The 13,456-nt window shown below is 41.9% G+C and overlaps 1 protein-coding gene and 1 pseudogene across 1 annotated transcript in view; one reads left to right on the top strand and one right to left on the bottom strand.

Annotated features, from left to right (window-relative positions):
• The window catches only part of DNTT (DNA nucleotidylexotransferase), a 39,024-nt gene that overhangs the window by 15,633 nt on the left and 9,935 nt on the right, over positions 1 to 13,456 (bottom strand). Inside the window, exons 2-5 of the mRNA XM_056120725.1 lie at positions 7,078 to 7,252; positions 5,687 to 5,815; positions 3,861 to 4,031; positions 2,347 to 2,418 (exon numbers count right to left, since the gene is read on the bottom strand). Coding sequence (XP_055976700.1) covers positions 2,347 to 2,418; positions 3,861 to 4,031; positions 5,687 to 5,815; positions 7,078 to 7,252 — 547 coding nt within the window. The remainder of the gene's footprint in view (positions 1 to 2,346; positions 2,419 to 3,860; positions 4,032 to 5,686; positions 5,816 to 7,077; positions 7,253 to 13,456) is intronic.
• Positions 11,352 to 12,930, top strand: LOC130029704 (U2 small nuclear ribonucleoprotein B''-like; annotated as a pseudogene).

Genomic DNA, 13,456 nt, shown 5'->3' with positions numbered 1-13,456 from the left:
GGTTAGACAGTTAAGAAAAAGTAGAAGTGCTACAGATACAGAATTGGGCATAACAGACTTTTCCTGCATGCAGTAGACCCTGATTTGATTCCCAGTATTAAATATGGTTCCCCAAGCATCATCAGGAGTGACTCTAGAGCACAGAGTCAGGAGTAAGCCTGAGAACTGCCAGGTGTGACACAAAAACAAAAAAGATAAAAGGAAGGGAAAAAGGAAGAAAAAGTTGAAGCAAATTTTTGACGCAGTTTCTCCTAGATTTAACACAAGAGAGGCAAACATACAAAGCACTTTTGAAAGGAGATTTTCTAACTTGTGGGCTTCCCTGTAAGTCTGATTGGGGGCCGGTATTGGGGGAGGGTATTGCCTGTGTTGACAAAGCAGAACCATAGTTATCTCTTGCTGTCAGTCCTTTGGCTAAGGGCCTCTCACCCACATTCATGCTCTGCACATTTACCATCACAATCTAAAGTGGGGGTGCATGTGTAGGTTGTATAAATTCTCCAACCATGTCACCATACTGTATCAGAACCCAGACTCAAACACAATCTTACAACACTTGAAACCTGGATTCTTGCCCATGATCATCTTATAGTCTTGAGCATCACTTATGAACTGAGGAAGGAGTTGGCGGAAGTCCCTGCTGCCTACAATTTCAAGGTAGGAAAATTGGGTGGTAACAAACACTGCTTCAGAGTAGACAGAAACATAGTGAGGAGACTTCCAGCACTGCAGGAAAGTGCCTGTAAGAATGTGTATGGTTTGTTCCATGATCCTAATATTCCCCTGGTCTTTGTATGTATCTTGAAATAATGTAGCAGTCACCTTGGACACCCATATCTATTTGATCACTTGCTTCCTCAACTGCTAGCTATGTAATGAGCTGAGTCTCTCCTAAGTTCATTTATTAAACTCCCAAAGCGAGGGTGTTCAGAGATAGGACATTTGGGACGTAATTAGGTTCGGATGTGGTCACAAGAGTGAGCCTCTAGTACTATGTAGCTGTTAGAAAAGATGAAGTCATGAAATTTACATACAAGTGGTACTACATGGAAAGTATCATGCTAAGCAAAATGAGTCAGAAAGAGAGGGACAGACATAGAAAGACTGCATTCATCTGGGGAATATAAAGCAACAAAATAGGAGACTAACAACAAGAATAGCCAAGATAAGTACAAGGAGGTTTACTCCATGGCTTGGAGGCCAGCCGCACATGCTAGAGGGAAAAGGCAGCTCAGATAGAGAAGGGAACACCAAATAAAGGGTGCTGGGAGGATCCTCCCAGGATGGGAGATGCATGCTGAAAGTAGACTATAGACCTAACATGATTGCCATTCAATGCCTCTTTTGCAAACCACAGCACCCAAAAGGAGAGAGAGAACAAAAGGGAATGCCCTGCCACAGAGGCAGGGCGGGATGGGGGCGGAGGGGGGGGATGCGGGATGGGAGGGATACGGGGATCAGTGGTGGTGGAGAATGGGCACTGGTGGAGGGTTGGGTACTCGATCATTATATAACTGAAACCCAAGCACAGAAATTTGTAAGCCTACAACTGTACCCCATGGTGTTTCAATAATAAAAATTTAAAAAATAATAATAAAAAATGTAGCACAGTGGTAGGGCGTTCGCCTTACAAGCGGCCAACATGGCTGACCTGAGTTCGATTCCTCCGCCCCTCTCGGAGAGCCCGGCAAGCTACCGAGAGTATTCGATATGCCAAACACAGTAACAACAAAGTCTCCAATGGAGACGTTACTGGGCCCGCTCGAGCAAATCGACGATCAACGGGAGGGCCTTTACCTTACCTTTACCTTAATAAAAAATGTAAATAAATAAATATCCTAGAGGGAAAATTACTGGCTTGAAAAAAAAGAGTGAGCCTCTTCTGAGGACTTAATGTACTTAGTCAAAGAGGCAACAAAAATCTCACTCAGCAATCTATGCCATGGGAGTATACTTTGAGAAGGGGGCTGTCTGCAAGCCAGGAGGGCCCTAACCCAAAGTCAGCTGGGTCATCCAGTCTCCAGAATGCTGAGCAACAAGTACTTGTTACTTAAGCCATCTAGTCAATGTTACTAGTTATAGCAGCCTAACCTGTCTAATATAACCACTAGAATGACAGGATTAATTGAAAAACACTTTAAAATACATGCATATAAAAATCTCTTACTTTTGGGGGGCGGGGGGGGTGGGAGGGATACTGGGATTAGTGGTGGTCGGAGAATGGGCGCTGGTGGAGGGATGGGTACTCAATCATTATATAACTGAAACCCAAGCACAAAAATTTGTAAGTCTACAACTGTACCTCATGGTGTTTCACTAATAAAAATTTTTTAAAAAATCTCTTACTTTGAAAGACTGATATCGTTCATCATTTAACACAGCTTTAACTTCAGAACTTTCTCCATCTTCAATAATTTCCTGCATGACAATTGAGAAATATTTTAAATTTGTGACATTGGACAATCACAATCTAGCACTTGAATTCATAAATTAATAGATTATTTTTTTCTCATCTAATGAACACTTGTCTGTGGGTGTTTTCTTAGCTGATCTGAAGAAAATTCACTTTCCTATAATTGAAAACTCAGGCCATAAGACATAAGTACCACATTGACTTGAATTCATAAATTAATAGATTATTTTTTCTCATCTAATGAACACTTGTCTGTGTGTGTTTTCTTAGCTTATCTGAAGAAAATTCACTTTCCTATAATTGAAAACCCAGGCCATTATAGACATAAGTACCACATTGAAATCCTAAAGAACAAAGGCACTTAATAATTAAGGTCCAAATCTATATATTACCAAAGTGGAATACTCATTAACAAAGGTATGTATAAATATTTGTCATAATCTTCTTTTCAGTGGGTATAAACTTCCAGATGGAAAGAGGAATTTTGATTGAAACAGGTTGATTTTGGATCTATTGAAGAGCAAATCTAAATTCAAGCCTTTCCTACAATAGCTTACAACTACCCTTCTCTAAGTGAAGTTGGGATTATTTTTCTTGAACAGCCTGCCTTGCACTTAACTATACTGAAACTCACCATATTGATGTATACTGGAAGATGCCTTCTGTGGAGTTCTGAAATATCATTATAGAAATATTCCACCACTTTCTTCCTGGAATCACAGGTAGCTATATAGAACCACCATCTATGACATCTCCTCTGCTACTGAGAATGGAGTCCCCTAGTGGAAAGGGGTCCATTCAACACCTGTGTTTGAAGCTGGACAGTCCCTGCTGTTGAGTTTTTAGAGCACCTGAGACTTTCACTGGGATTATCAGTTCTCTGGAATAGTCTCTTTATTTCCTTTTTTTGCTAGCCAACCCCATGTATTTCCAGCAGTGACAATATAGGGGTATGGATTATACATATATATATATATATATGCATCTCCATAACTATAACCATCACATAGGTATATATACTATAAAAAATATATAGGTAAAGGTAAAGGCCCTCCTGTTGTTCATCGATTTGCTCGAGCGGGCCCAGTAATGTCTCCATTGGAGACTTTGTTGTTACTGTGTTTGGCATATTGAATACGTCACGGGGAGATTGCCAGGCTCTGCCGTGCAGGCGAGATACTCTTGGTAGCTTGCCGGGCTCTCCGAGAGGGGCGGAGGAATCGAACTCGGGTCGGCCATGTTGGCTGCATGCAAGGCAAACACCCTACCGCTGTGCTATCACTCCAGCAATATAGATATATAATACACTACAACATATATCATATTCACATGTAAAGGGAAATAAATGATGAATATCATATGTATAATTGACTAGAAAATTCATTTACCATCTCCCTCTCCCTGCCTAATGTCTCCAATAAGAAGGTGAGACAAATTACCACCTTACCTCGATGATGCTCTTTACTTTGTCTCCCAGGCAAGGAATTCCTTCTAAGTCCTTAATACAGAGGATTGGGAATGGCAGAGATTTAAGTACAGATGATGCTCTCATAAAGGCCAGACAGGTGATTTCATTTTCTCTAAACTCAAAATTTTCAGCCATTATATCAAAGGCATCCTGAAGAAGAAAACCAGACAAGTACAACACAGCCTGTTTCCCAGACCTGAGCCAGTAGTCACACACAGCCACCTCTCACTCTTCCGTTTTGAGGGCTATCTGACTGTATCGGCAAAGGTGTGAGGTGGATCTCCTGTACCTCTTCACCCATGTCTGGTCAGATTAGGGGAAGTGAATTGAAAGGCCAGGCCCCAGAGTACTATAAATGAACACTTGTAGTCACCACCATTAGATATCTAGGAATGCTTCAGCCTAAAATGGCCTCATGGCCACTGCATCCCACTGGTCATTATTAAGCACACTTCCCCACCAGCCTATAACCAGGCTGTGGCCATCTCTTAGATTGTATGCAAAACGCCATTAGTTCTGAATGTGGCTTGTTGGATGAACGGGTATAATCACAGGTGGCCAGCCCTGAGGTGGGGTTATTTGAGGTTGCCACAGTTGTGTTTCCCGTAGAGGAGGAAGTAGGTGCAGCTGTGTGGCATCAGACTCATCACTCTGGGGGCTTCCGTTTTCTCATCTTCCTCACACATGTGGGGCTGGTAGTCTAGATATGACAAGTTTTGCATTTCACATGCTAGTTCATCTACCTGACCCCCAAATCTAGGCTAGAACGGACTAGTATTTGTAAGGCTTATGGGCTCATTTGAAACATAAGTACTGAAATTCAGGCCTGCCAGGGTTTTCAGAGATTATATAACTAATTTCTTGTGGAACAGATGAGGAAATAGGTTCAGAGAAAGGAGCTGATGTAGCTAGGCTAGTTAATATCAGAGATCCTAGCATGGGACTGTTGATGCTCAGTCTTTGGTCTCTTTTCTGTAAAGGCACTTTATGTTTCAGTACAATTTCTATATAATTTGGACTACTTATAGCAAGTGGTTTTCAAGAATATTTGCCTTTGTTAACTGTTATGCCCATTAATGACAACTTAAAAAAATAGTCATCTATCTTCTCTATAGAATATAATCCAGTAGGTCAAATGACGGATGAGTTTATAAAGAAACTGCAATCTATAGATAAATGGAATACTATACAACTGTAAGAAAATGACAAACCCTTTATCTTGGGAGTACAAACCCATCACTAAGCAGAGCATGGAGAGGTGGGTGGAATGAAAGAATAAATGTTGGACTTGAGAAGACGTGAGGCAGTGGTGAATTGGACGTGGTGGACATGGTGAAGTGGGTATCAATGCCATATAATTTAACACCATTGCAACCATCTTACCTAAACTATATAAAATTATATACTAAAAAATAATATAGGATGAGAGAGCTAGTACAGGACTTAAGGCAATTGCTTTGCATTCAGCCTACTTTGGTTTGAATACCTGGCACCACATATATTTACAGTAGCTCCACCAAGGGCCACTCCTAAACACAAAGCTGGGAATAGTCCCTGAGCACTTCTGGACATTGCCCCGCCCCCACCCCCTCCCACTATCACCAAAAAGAGTATGCTCCAAATATATCTATATTTCCGTGAACAGAAAAAGACCTATTCTTGGCCAAAAGAATCAGGGGTCAGACTGGAGATGGAGTCGGGGAGGGGGGAGGGTAATCCAGATTTTTAGAAAAACTGATCATTCAACTTTAAACTCTATGGAAAGAAGCCGCAAGCTCTGCTTTCCTCTGGTGTGAGGCTGTTACCGTGAAAATGCGGTTGTGGTTGTTTAAAGTGGTCCTTCTCTGACAAGCGTACTGGGAGATGTTTTTTACGGCAGGTGCTGGTGTCTTCTGGAGTTCTGCATTTGGGTCATCTGAGTTGTTTCTTCTCACCTACACAAGTGCAGACATATCTAACTTTAATAGCAATTTAATAGTCAATGTATAGATTTGCATGAAAACAGGTAGAGGCAGTTAGTTGCCTTTGGGAAAAAGAGCAAAAAGAAAGGAAACTCGAAGTTTCTGTTATATGCATCAATAATACTGAATTTGTTATAATCAATAAATTTTGGTTTTCAAATGATTAAAAAATGAAAAAGAATCAATTAAATACGATTCTTCTTTTCCATAAACTTAGGGAGTTATGACCCAAATTCTTTCAGACGTTTCTTACACCATTGGTAAATGATTTGAAATAAAAATCTCAATGTTCTTTTGGAAGCTCATGGATGCCAAAAAGAGAAGCCCTCCCATTTTTGCTGGAGCATCACAGGTCAGTGTTTGTGAAATATGTGTAGATAAACTTGTTCTTAAAATTACTTCTTGAGGCTGGAGAGATAATAGAGCAGGTAGAGTGCTTGCCTTGCATGCAGCTGACCCAGTTTGATACCCGGCATCCCATATGGTTCCCCTGAATCCACCAAGAGGGATCCCTAAGCACAAAGCCAGGAGTAAGTCCTGAGTACAGCCAGGTATGGTTCCAAAATAGCCAAAACAAAACTAGCTGCTATTTATTCGGTGCCTCCTGTAGAGATCAGGCCCTGTGTAAAGCATTTTTATGCATATGTTATTCAAATCCTCATAACTATCTTATGAGGTAGGTACTAATGTTATCTGACATGATAAAAGAGGAAACTAAAACTCACAGAAGTCGATTTGTCAGTGTCACACAAAGAATCAGTAGAGATCTTGGGATTTATATTATCTATTTCTTTAATTATTTTTTTGAGGGTAAGGCGTTTGCCTTACCCGGGTTCAATTCCTCTGCCCCTCTCAGAGAGCCCAGCAAGCTACTGAGAGTATTCCACCTGCACGGCAAGGCCTGGCAAGCTACCCGTGATGTATTCATATGCCAAAAAACAGTAACAAGTCGCACAATGGAGATGTTACTGGTGCCCGCTTGAGCAAATCGATGACCAACAGGAGGACAGTGCTACAGTGCTACTTTTTTGAGGGTGTGGGTCACATCTGGTGGTACTCAGGAGACAATATAGAGGATGTAGGGATCAAACCCAGGCCTCCTGCATGCAAAGCATGTGCATGGCCTCTTGTACTCCAACTCCAAGGTACTTGGGGTTTATATCGCAGGTCTGTCTATAGCCCATATTCTTGGTCCCCAAGCAATGAGCAATGAGAATTCCAGTTGTTATACTCACAGTAAGCTGGTATTTTCCGGTCATCTCCACCGGCTTTCCTGCCCTCATGCACTCTATCAGCCAGGAGACATCAAGGATCTGTAGCTGTGAGCTGACTTTCATGTTCTGGTACTGGAGCCATTGCCAAATATCAGAGCCAGAGTTGTTTTCTGCCACCAGGTGGGTAACAGATTCACTGCAAAATGAAAGACAAAGTTACTAGCTGAAGGGACTTACAAAATCAGGAGCTCACCTCTTTCCTCGCGTTTGGAGCATGTCCTATGAAGGAGAAAACTGGCCTAGACCTGACTGTTGCATAGAGAATAATTTAGGCCTCTTACCAGATAATTCTCTGTTTCAATTGCTGTAGCAACCATCAGATGCAGGCAAAATTAAGGAAATGGTATTATCCTAGTGTTTATGGAAGAGTATGCCCAGAGAAGATGAAATTGTTCTTCAAGTCATACCTGCACTCTGCATGTGGCTTTAGCGTGTTTCTTCTTGTGGGGAGGAGCTTCCAGAAGCACTCAGGTGCTCTGGGGCCATCCTGGCAGCTCAGCCAACCAGGCCAGGCAGCTTAATGCTTTGATCCAAGGCTGAGACCACCAGGGTCTACCTAGAAGTGGTGTAGGGCCTCCAGACCCCAGCTGGCTATACTCAGGAAGCCATGTAGGTCTGGGCTGTGAACTTGGATCAGAACTTGTTAAGCCTGAATCTCTCCCCAGCCCACACTTTATTTTTAATTTGGGGGGTATTAATCAGTACTTTTCAAACTTCTTTGACTGTGCTTGACCCACAGTTGAAAAAAAAAGTTTTTAATGTTATGCCCCCAAATAGAAATAGACACAGATGTAGATTTGCTATGAACAGGCCATTAACTGATCTTAGAGCCCATTAGTGGTGGGTGGTGGATGAGATGCCTTTGGGAAAGATTGTTAATACTCTGCAGTGTAAGATGGGTAGAAAGCTTTTTCCTGGTAACTACTGAGCTGTAATCGTGTTTTCACGCAAAATGCTTCACATGCATCATTTCAGATAAAACCCATATAACTTCTCAGTAATTTTATAATAGTTACACTTAAATAATGAAGCCATAAAAACAGAGAGGTTAGGTGACTGTCTAAAGGTCATACAGCCACTAAGTGATATTTATCCCTTTGACTGCTTTCCTGGGTCAAATATATTATTTATAGCTTTTAACAAGTCTTCATAGTCAGAATTGTAGCACTAGAACAAATTATTTTGTTGTTGTTTTGGTGTCATGTCCAGCAATACTCAGGGGTTACTCCTGGCTCTGCATTTAGGAATTGTTCCTGGTGGGCTCAGGGGACCATATGAGATACCAGGGATAGCCAGCTCAGCTATGTGCAAGGCAAGTGCCTTATCCACTGCACAATCACTCTGTCTCATAGAACCAGTAATTTTTAAGAATTAGCTCAAATAGTCTATAAATCTGGGAAATTATAAGAAGACATCAGGTGAAAGCATGTAAGAGAAAAAAATAAAATTATTTCCTTTGTTCTTTCTTCACTTCCTCTTTTTAACCTCTCCAGTTTTGATTGACTTTTGGGTTCAGTGGGTGTTTCTGGGTTTCCTAATATATTCACAGACCTTAATTTCTTGTGGTAGTTGTGGTTCTGTTCCTGGGATAGTGGTCCTGGTGGGAAGTGGGGCTTTGAATACCAAAGAAGAAATGGGAAGTTTAGTACCTTAAGTAAAGCAGGTGGTTAATGATTCTTTTGACAATGATGCCTGAAGCAGGGAGAAATCTGTAGTTGGTGTTTGGAGAAGGATAGAGCTTGGTATAAGCTGGAAAAGTCAGGAAGATTCTTTGGCAGAGCTCGTATTTATCTCCAGTCTTTGAGGAATTGGAAAGGAATAAGGGTCTTGGAAGGCAGGGTGCCCTTAGAAGAAAAAATTTAATTTGGGTACTCCTAGGAGAAAAGATTAAGAAAAAGTTTGGGTGGCCCTTAGAAGAAAAGATGAAGAGCCAGAAGGAGGGCAGAGAATGGCTGGATTGGAATACAGAGTTGATGGTGGGAAGGAGTTAAAGATATGGTGGGGTTGGAAGGGAAACCATGTGAAAAAACATGGTAGAAGGGGGTGGGATTTCTTCAGAATTGTGGGAACCAGTGAAGGCCTTTGTAATAGGACATTGATGATGTGACTAAATTATTTTAAAAGACTAATGTGGTACACACAATGATTTGGAGGGGAGAGTGATATGCTGAAGAATGACTTCATGAAGCAATAAAACAAAAATGGGATGTGATAACCCATATAGTTGGTCCCTATAATATTATAAAGGAAGCCAGAGAAGACAAGCACACAGCAGATATGGCATTCGTTCACCTATGAAAGGTGACGTGGGGAGCTCCCTCTCTATCACAGAATAGTAATAGCACTTTGAGTAGAATTCCAGATTTAGGAAGTTATGCCTCTTTAATGGAGTTGTGCCTCTTTTTAAGGGTGAGGGGCCAGAATTAAAGTTTGCTCCAGGCATTTGAAGAATGGCAGGAGATCCCATAAAGTAATCTGGTTGAAAGCTGGGATCAGAGCCCAGTGCTGGGAGTGAGGTGGATACTGGAGATTAGAGCTGATGCTTCTAGATGACACAGTATATGGAAATAAGCCCCAGTCAACCCACATTTTACAAGGACTGCAGGATAAGAGAGAACTTTCCTCTCACAAGAATCCAAAACTCACTTATAGCAGAATTCTTGAAAATTTGTTTAAGTGGCAACTTTAAGGTGGCAACAACAGAATTCCTAGGATTACCTCAGACACATTTGTCCATATATATTTTTTCCTTCAGAAAAAAACTTGATAATTACACAACATTTATTACTGACGTTATACCAAACATAATAACAAGTCTTACAATGGAGACGTTACTGGGCCCCCTCAAGCAAATCAATGAACAATGGGAGGACAGTGCTACAGTGCTACAGTAATAAACAGGGTTTCATTCACATCTCAGAGGGAGAAGGGCATGTTGAGGAGAAAGGCTCAGCATCCAGATTTAGGCCCCTCCACTCTCATTTCTGCTCACACACCCCTGTCTTTAGCTATGATTCCCCCCGGACAGTTTGGGGTGGTCTGAAATCCCAACTGTTTTAAGAAGCACACACATGTCATGTAGAGTTAATGTGAGAATGAATATGAATGAAAGGCTACATATCTTGTCAAGGAAAATTTGGATTTAAACTTGTAAACTCATCCAGAGCCAGGGACATCCTTGATAACAAGTTCCCTTGGTAATTCTGACATAATCTGTTTTACTTTTCTTTGTGTGCAGAACAATTATTACAAGATACAATGGCTTTACAACGTTAACAGCTTTACTATATCTAAGACACTGGGAACCAGAGATCTAGGCAACTTGACTGGGTGAACCTCTGTTCCCCACAGTGCTCCATGATGGAGGTGCTGACCTCTTGGGGACTCCAATCCAGCATCTTGGTGAGGATGATGGGAGGTTGGACTCAGCTGCAGCTGCCTGCCCATAAGAATTCTCCCAGAGGGGACTCTGGCACCCAGAGAGCCCCTGAACCCAAGACCTTTCATCACTCAGTTACAAAATTCACTTCTCTTATTCCCTCTTGGCTGAAGCAAGCATGAGCCCCACACCCCAATGTAAGGGAAGAAAAACAGACCCCCCCCCCCCCCACGCCGCTCTTAAAGTCCAGCGACTTTAAGTCCAGTCCAACTCAGGAACTTCACTTAGAGAAACTCTGATACAGGGAAGGGTCCTCTTGAACTGCCCCATACCGGACTTTGGTCTCAGCAGATGTCCCCCCCAGTCACATTTATTTGCACTTTCATGTGCACAGAGTAGAATATGTACTTCTTTATAATTTTTAATGAAACATTTTGACATAGCTTTATGGATAGAATTTCTTAGACAAGGCTAAATGGCTTTTTAATAATTTAGTTCAGGGATAATTAAAAGAAAAACATTGACAATAATAACATATGATAGAAGATAGTCTAAGAGCCATGCATATGGCGTGCAGGAAGCCCATAGTTATGGAATTCACTCTCAAATCTCACTATTGATCTTCTTCCTCTCTGATACCAGTATCCTGCCCTTCCTGGCTTTCTTTGTCTGCTTGATCCTGTTTCTTAGTCTAGTGATAAAAAAAACTTCCCAGGAGGAAAGAGGAAGTAGTCCTTCTCTATTTAAGACAACCTGGCCCGCTTCTGACTTCTGGGGCCTTCATAAGCTGCACCCACCTTTAAAGGGCCTTTCTGGGGGGCTATCTCCCAGGTGTTTGAAAAGTTTGACTCAAAATATGGATATCAGGCCAAATCATACTAGAGCAATAGCACAGCGGTAGGGCATTTGCCTTGCATATGACCGGCCCGGCCAACCCGGGTTCGATTCCTCTGCCCCTCTCGGAGAGCCCGGCAAGCTACCGAGAGTTTCTTGCCCACACAGCAAAGACTGGCAAGCTAACTATGAGGTATTCGATATGCCAAACACAGTAACAACAAGTCTCATGATGGAGACGTTACTGGGCTGGCTCGAGCAAATCGATGAACAATGGGAGGGCAGTGCTACAGTGCTACAATATGAATGACAAAATTAAAAAAGAAGAACCAAAGACATCCCTATATGCCCTGTTTTCTCAGTTTGGCCATGTGGTAGATATTGTAGCTATAAAGACCATGAAGATAAGGGGTCAAGATTTGTTATATTTAAAGTAACAAAGTATGAGATTAATACCCAAGAATAGCTGAGATCAGCACCAGGAGGATTACTCCATAACTTAGAGGCCAGCCGGGTATCCTAGAGGAAAGGGCAGTTCAGATAGAGAAGGGAGCACCAAATAAAGGATGTTTGGAGGATCCTCCCAGGAGGGGAGATGCATGTCGAAAGTAGACTATGGACTGAACATGTTTGCCACTCAATGCCTCTTTTGCAGACCACAACACCCAAAAGGAGAGAGAGAACACAGGGGATTGCCCTGCCACAGAGACAGGGGGGATGGGGGGGATGGGGGTGGGAGGGATATTATCCATGGTGGTGGAAAATGGGCACTGGTGGAGGGATGGGTATCTGATCATTGTATAATTGAAACCAAAGCACAAAAAATTGTAAATCTACAACTTTAAAAAAAATAAAATAAAATAAAGGGAAAAAAAAAAGATTTGTTATATTTAAGGAACTTGGTTCATCCACTAATGCCTTAAGGCAGTTACAAGGATTTCCATTTTATATTTCCATTTCAATGCAAATCTAGTATGGAAAATTAGATTCTGATATAATATCTAAGATGCATGGCACTTTTGCTGACAAAGAAAAGAAGAAAGAGAAGAAAAAAGCCAAAACTGTGGATCAGGGGCTGGAGTGATAGCACAGCGGGTAGGGCGTTTGCCTTGCACGCAGCCAACATGGCCAACCAGGTTTGATTCCCAGCATCCCATATGGTCCCCTGAGCACCGCCTGGAGTAATTTCTGAGTGCATGAGCCAGGAGTAACCCCTGAGCATCGCTGGGTGACCCAAAAAGGGAAAAAAAAAAAACCTGTGGAGCAGACTACAGCAATTGGAAACAAGAGGCCTGGTCTGGGAACACCAAATTCAGCTAATACCAAGGAAATTCAGCATAAAATCCTCAGGTTCCTGATTACCCTCCAAACTATATTTTATTCCTTAATAATTTACCAGAAGAGACTAATGAGATGATGTTATCCATACTGTTTAATCAATTCCCTGGTTTTAAAGAAGTACGTTGGTACCTGGAAGACATGACATTGCTTTTGTTGAATTTGAAAATGATAATGGTCAGACTGGAGCTGCCAGGGATGTCTTACAGAGATTTAAGATCATACCATCCCATGCCATGAAGATTACCTATGCCAGTAAATAACATTTGAGGTCATTGTCTTTAAAGGACTTGGTAGTATTTATAGTGCTTTGTTGCTGTTGTTTTAACATTTGTTCTGGGAATTGTGATTAATTGGAGATGGAAGAGGAAGGAAAAGTGAAATTTTTGTGGAGTTAAAATTAACTAGTCACAGTAGACACAAGGACCAGGAATATTGCCCCATAGTCTGTCTCATGAGCTGGGAGAGAAGGCAGCTGGAATAGAGAAGGGATCACTAAGTCAGTGATGGTTGGAGGAATCTTTCGGGATGGGAGATGTGTGCTGATAGCAGATAAAGGACCAAATGTGATAGTCTCTCCGTGGGATTGCAAACCATGATGCCCCAAAGTAGAGAGAGAGTATGGGGAAAACTGTCTCTCAGAGAGGCAGAGGGAGGGTTGGAAAAGGGGGCTGTACTGGAGACACTGGTGCTGGAGAATGTGCACCAGTGAAGGGATGGGTGTGGTCATTGTATGATCGAAACTCAAGCATGAAAGCTTTGTAACTCTATCTCATGGCGATTCAATAA

Source organism: Sorex fumeus, unplaced genomic scaffold (assembly GCF_029834395.1).
Source record: "Sorex fumeus unplaced genomic scaffold, SorFum_2.1 ptg000043l, whole genome shotgun sequence".
Taxonomy (NCBI): domain Eukaryota; kingdom Metazoa; phylum Chordata; class Mammalia; order Eulipotyphla; family Soricidae; genus Sorex; species Sorex fumeus.
Note: the sequence above shows the minus strand (reverse complement) of the source record. Positions and strands in the feature narration are given on the sequence as shown.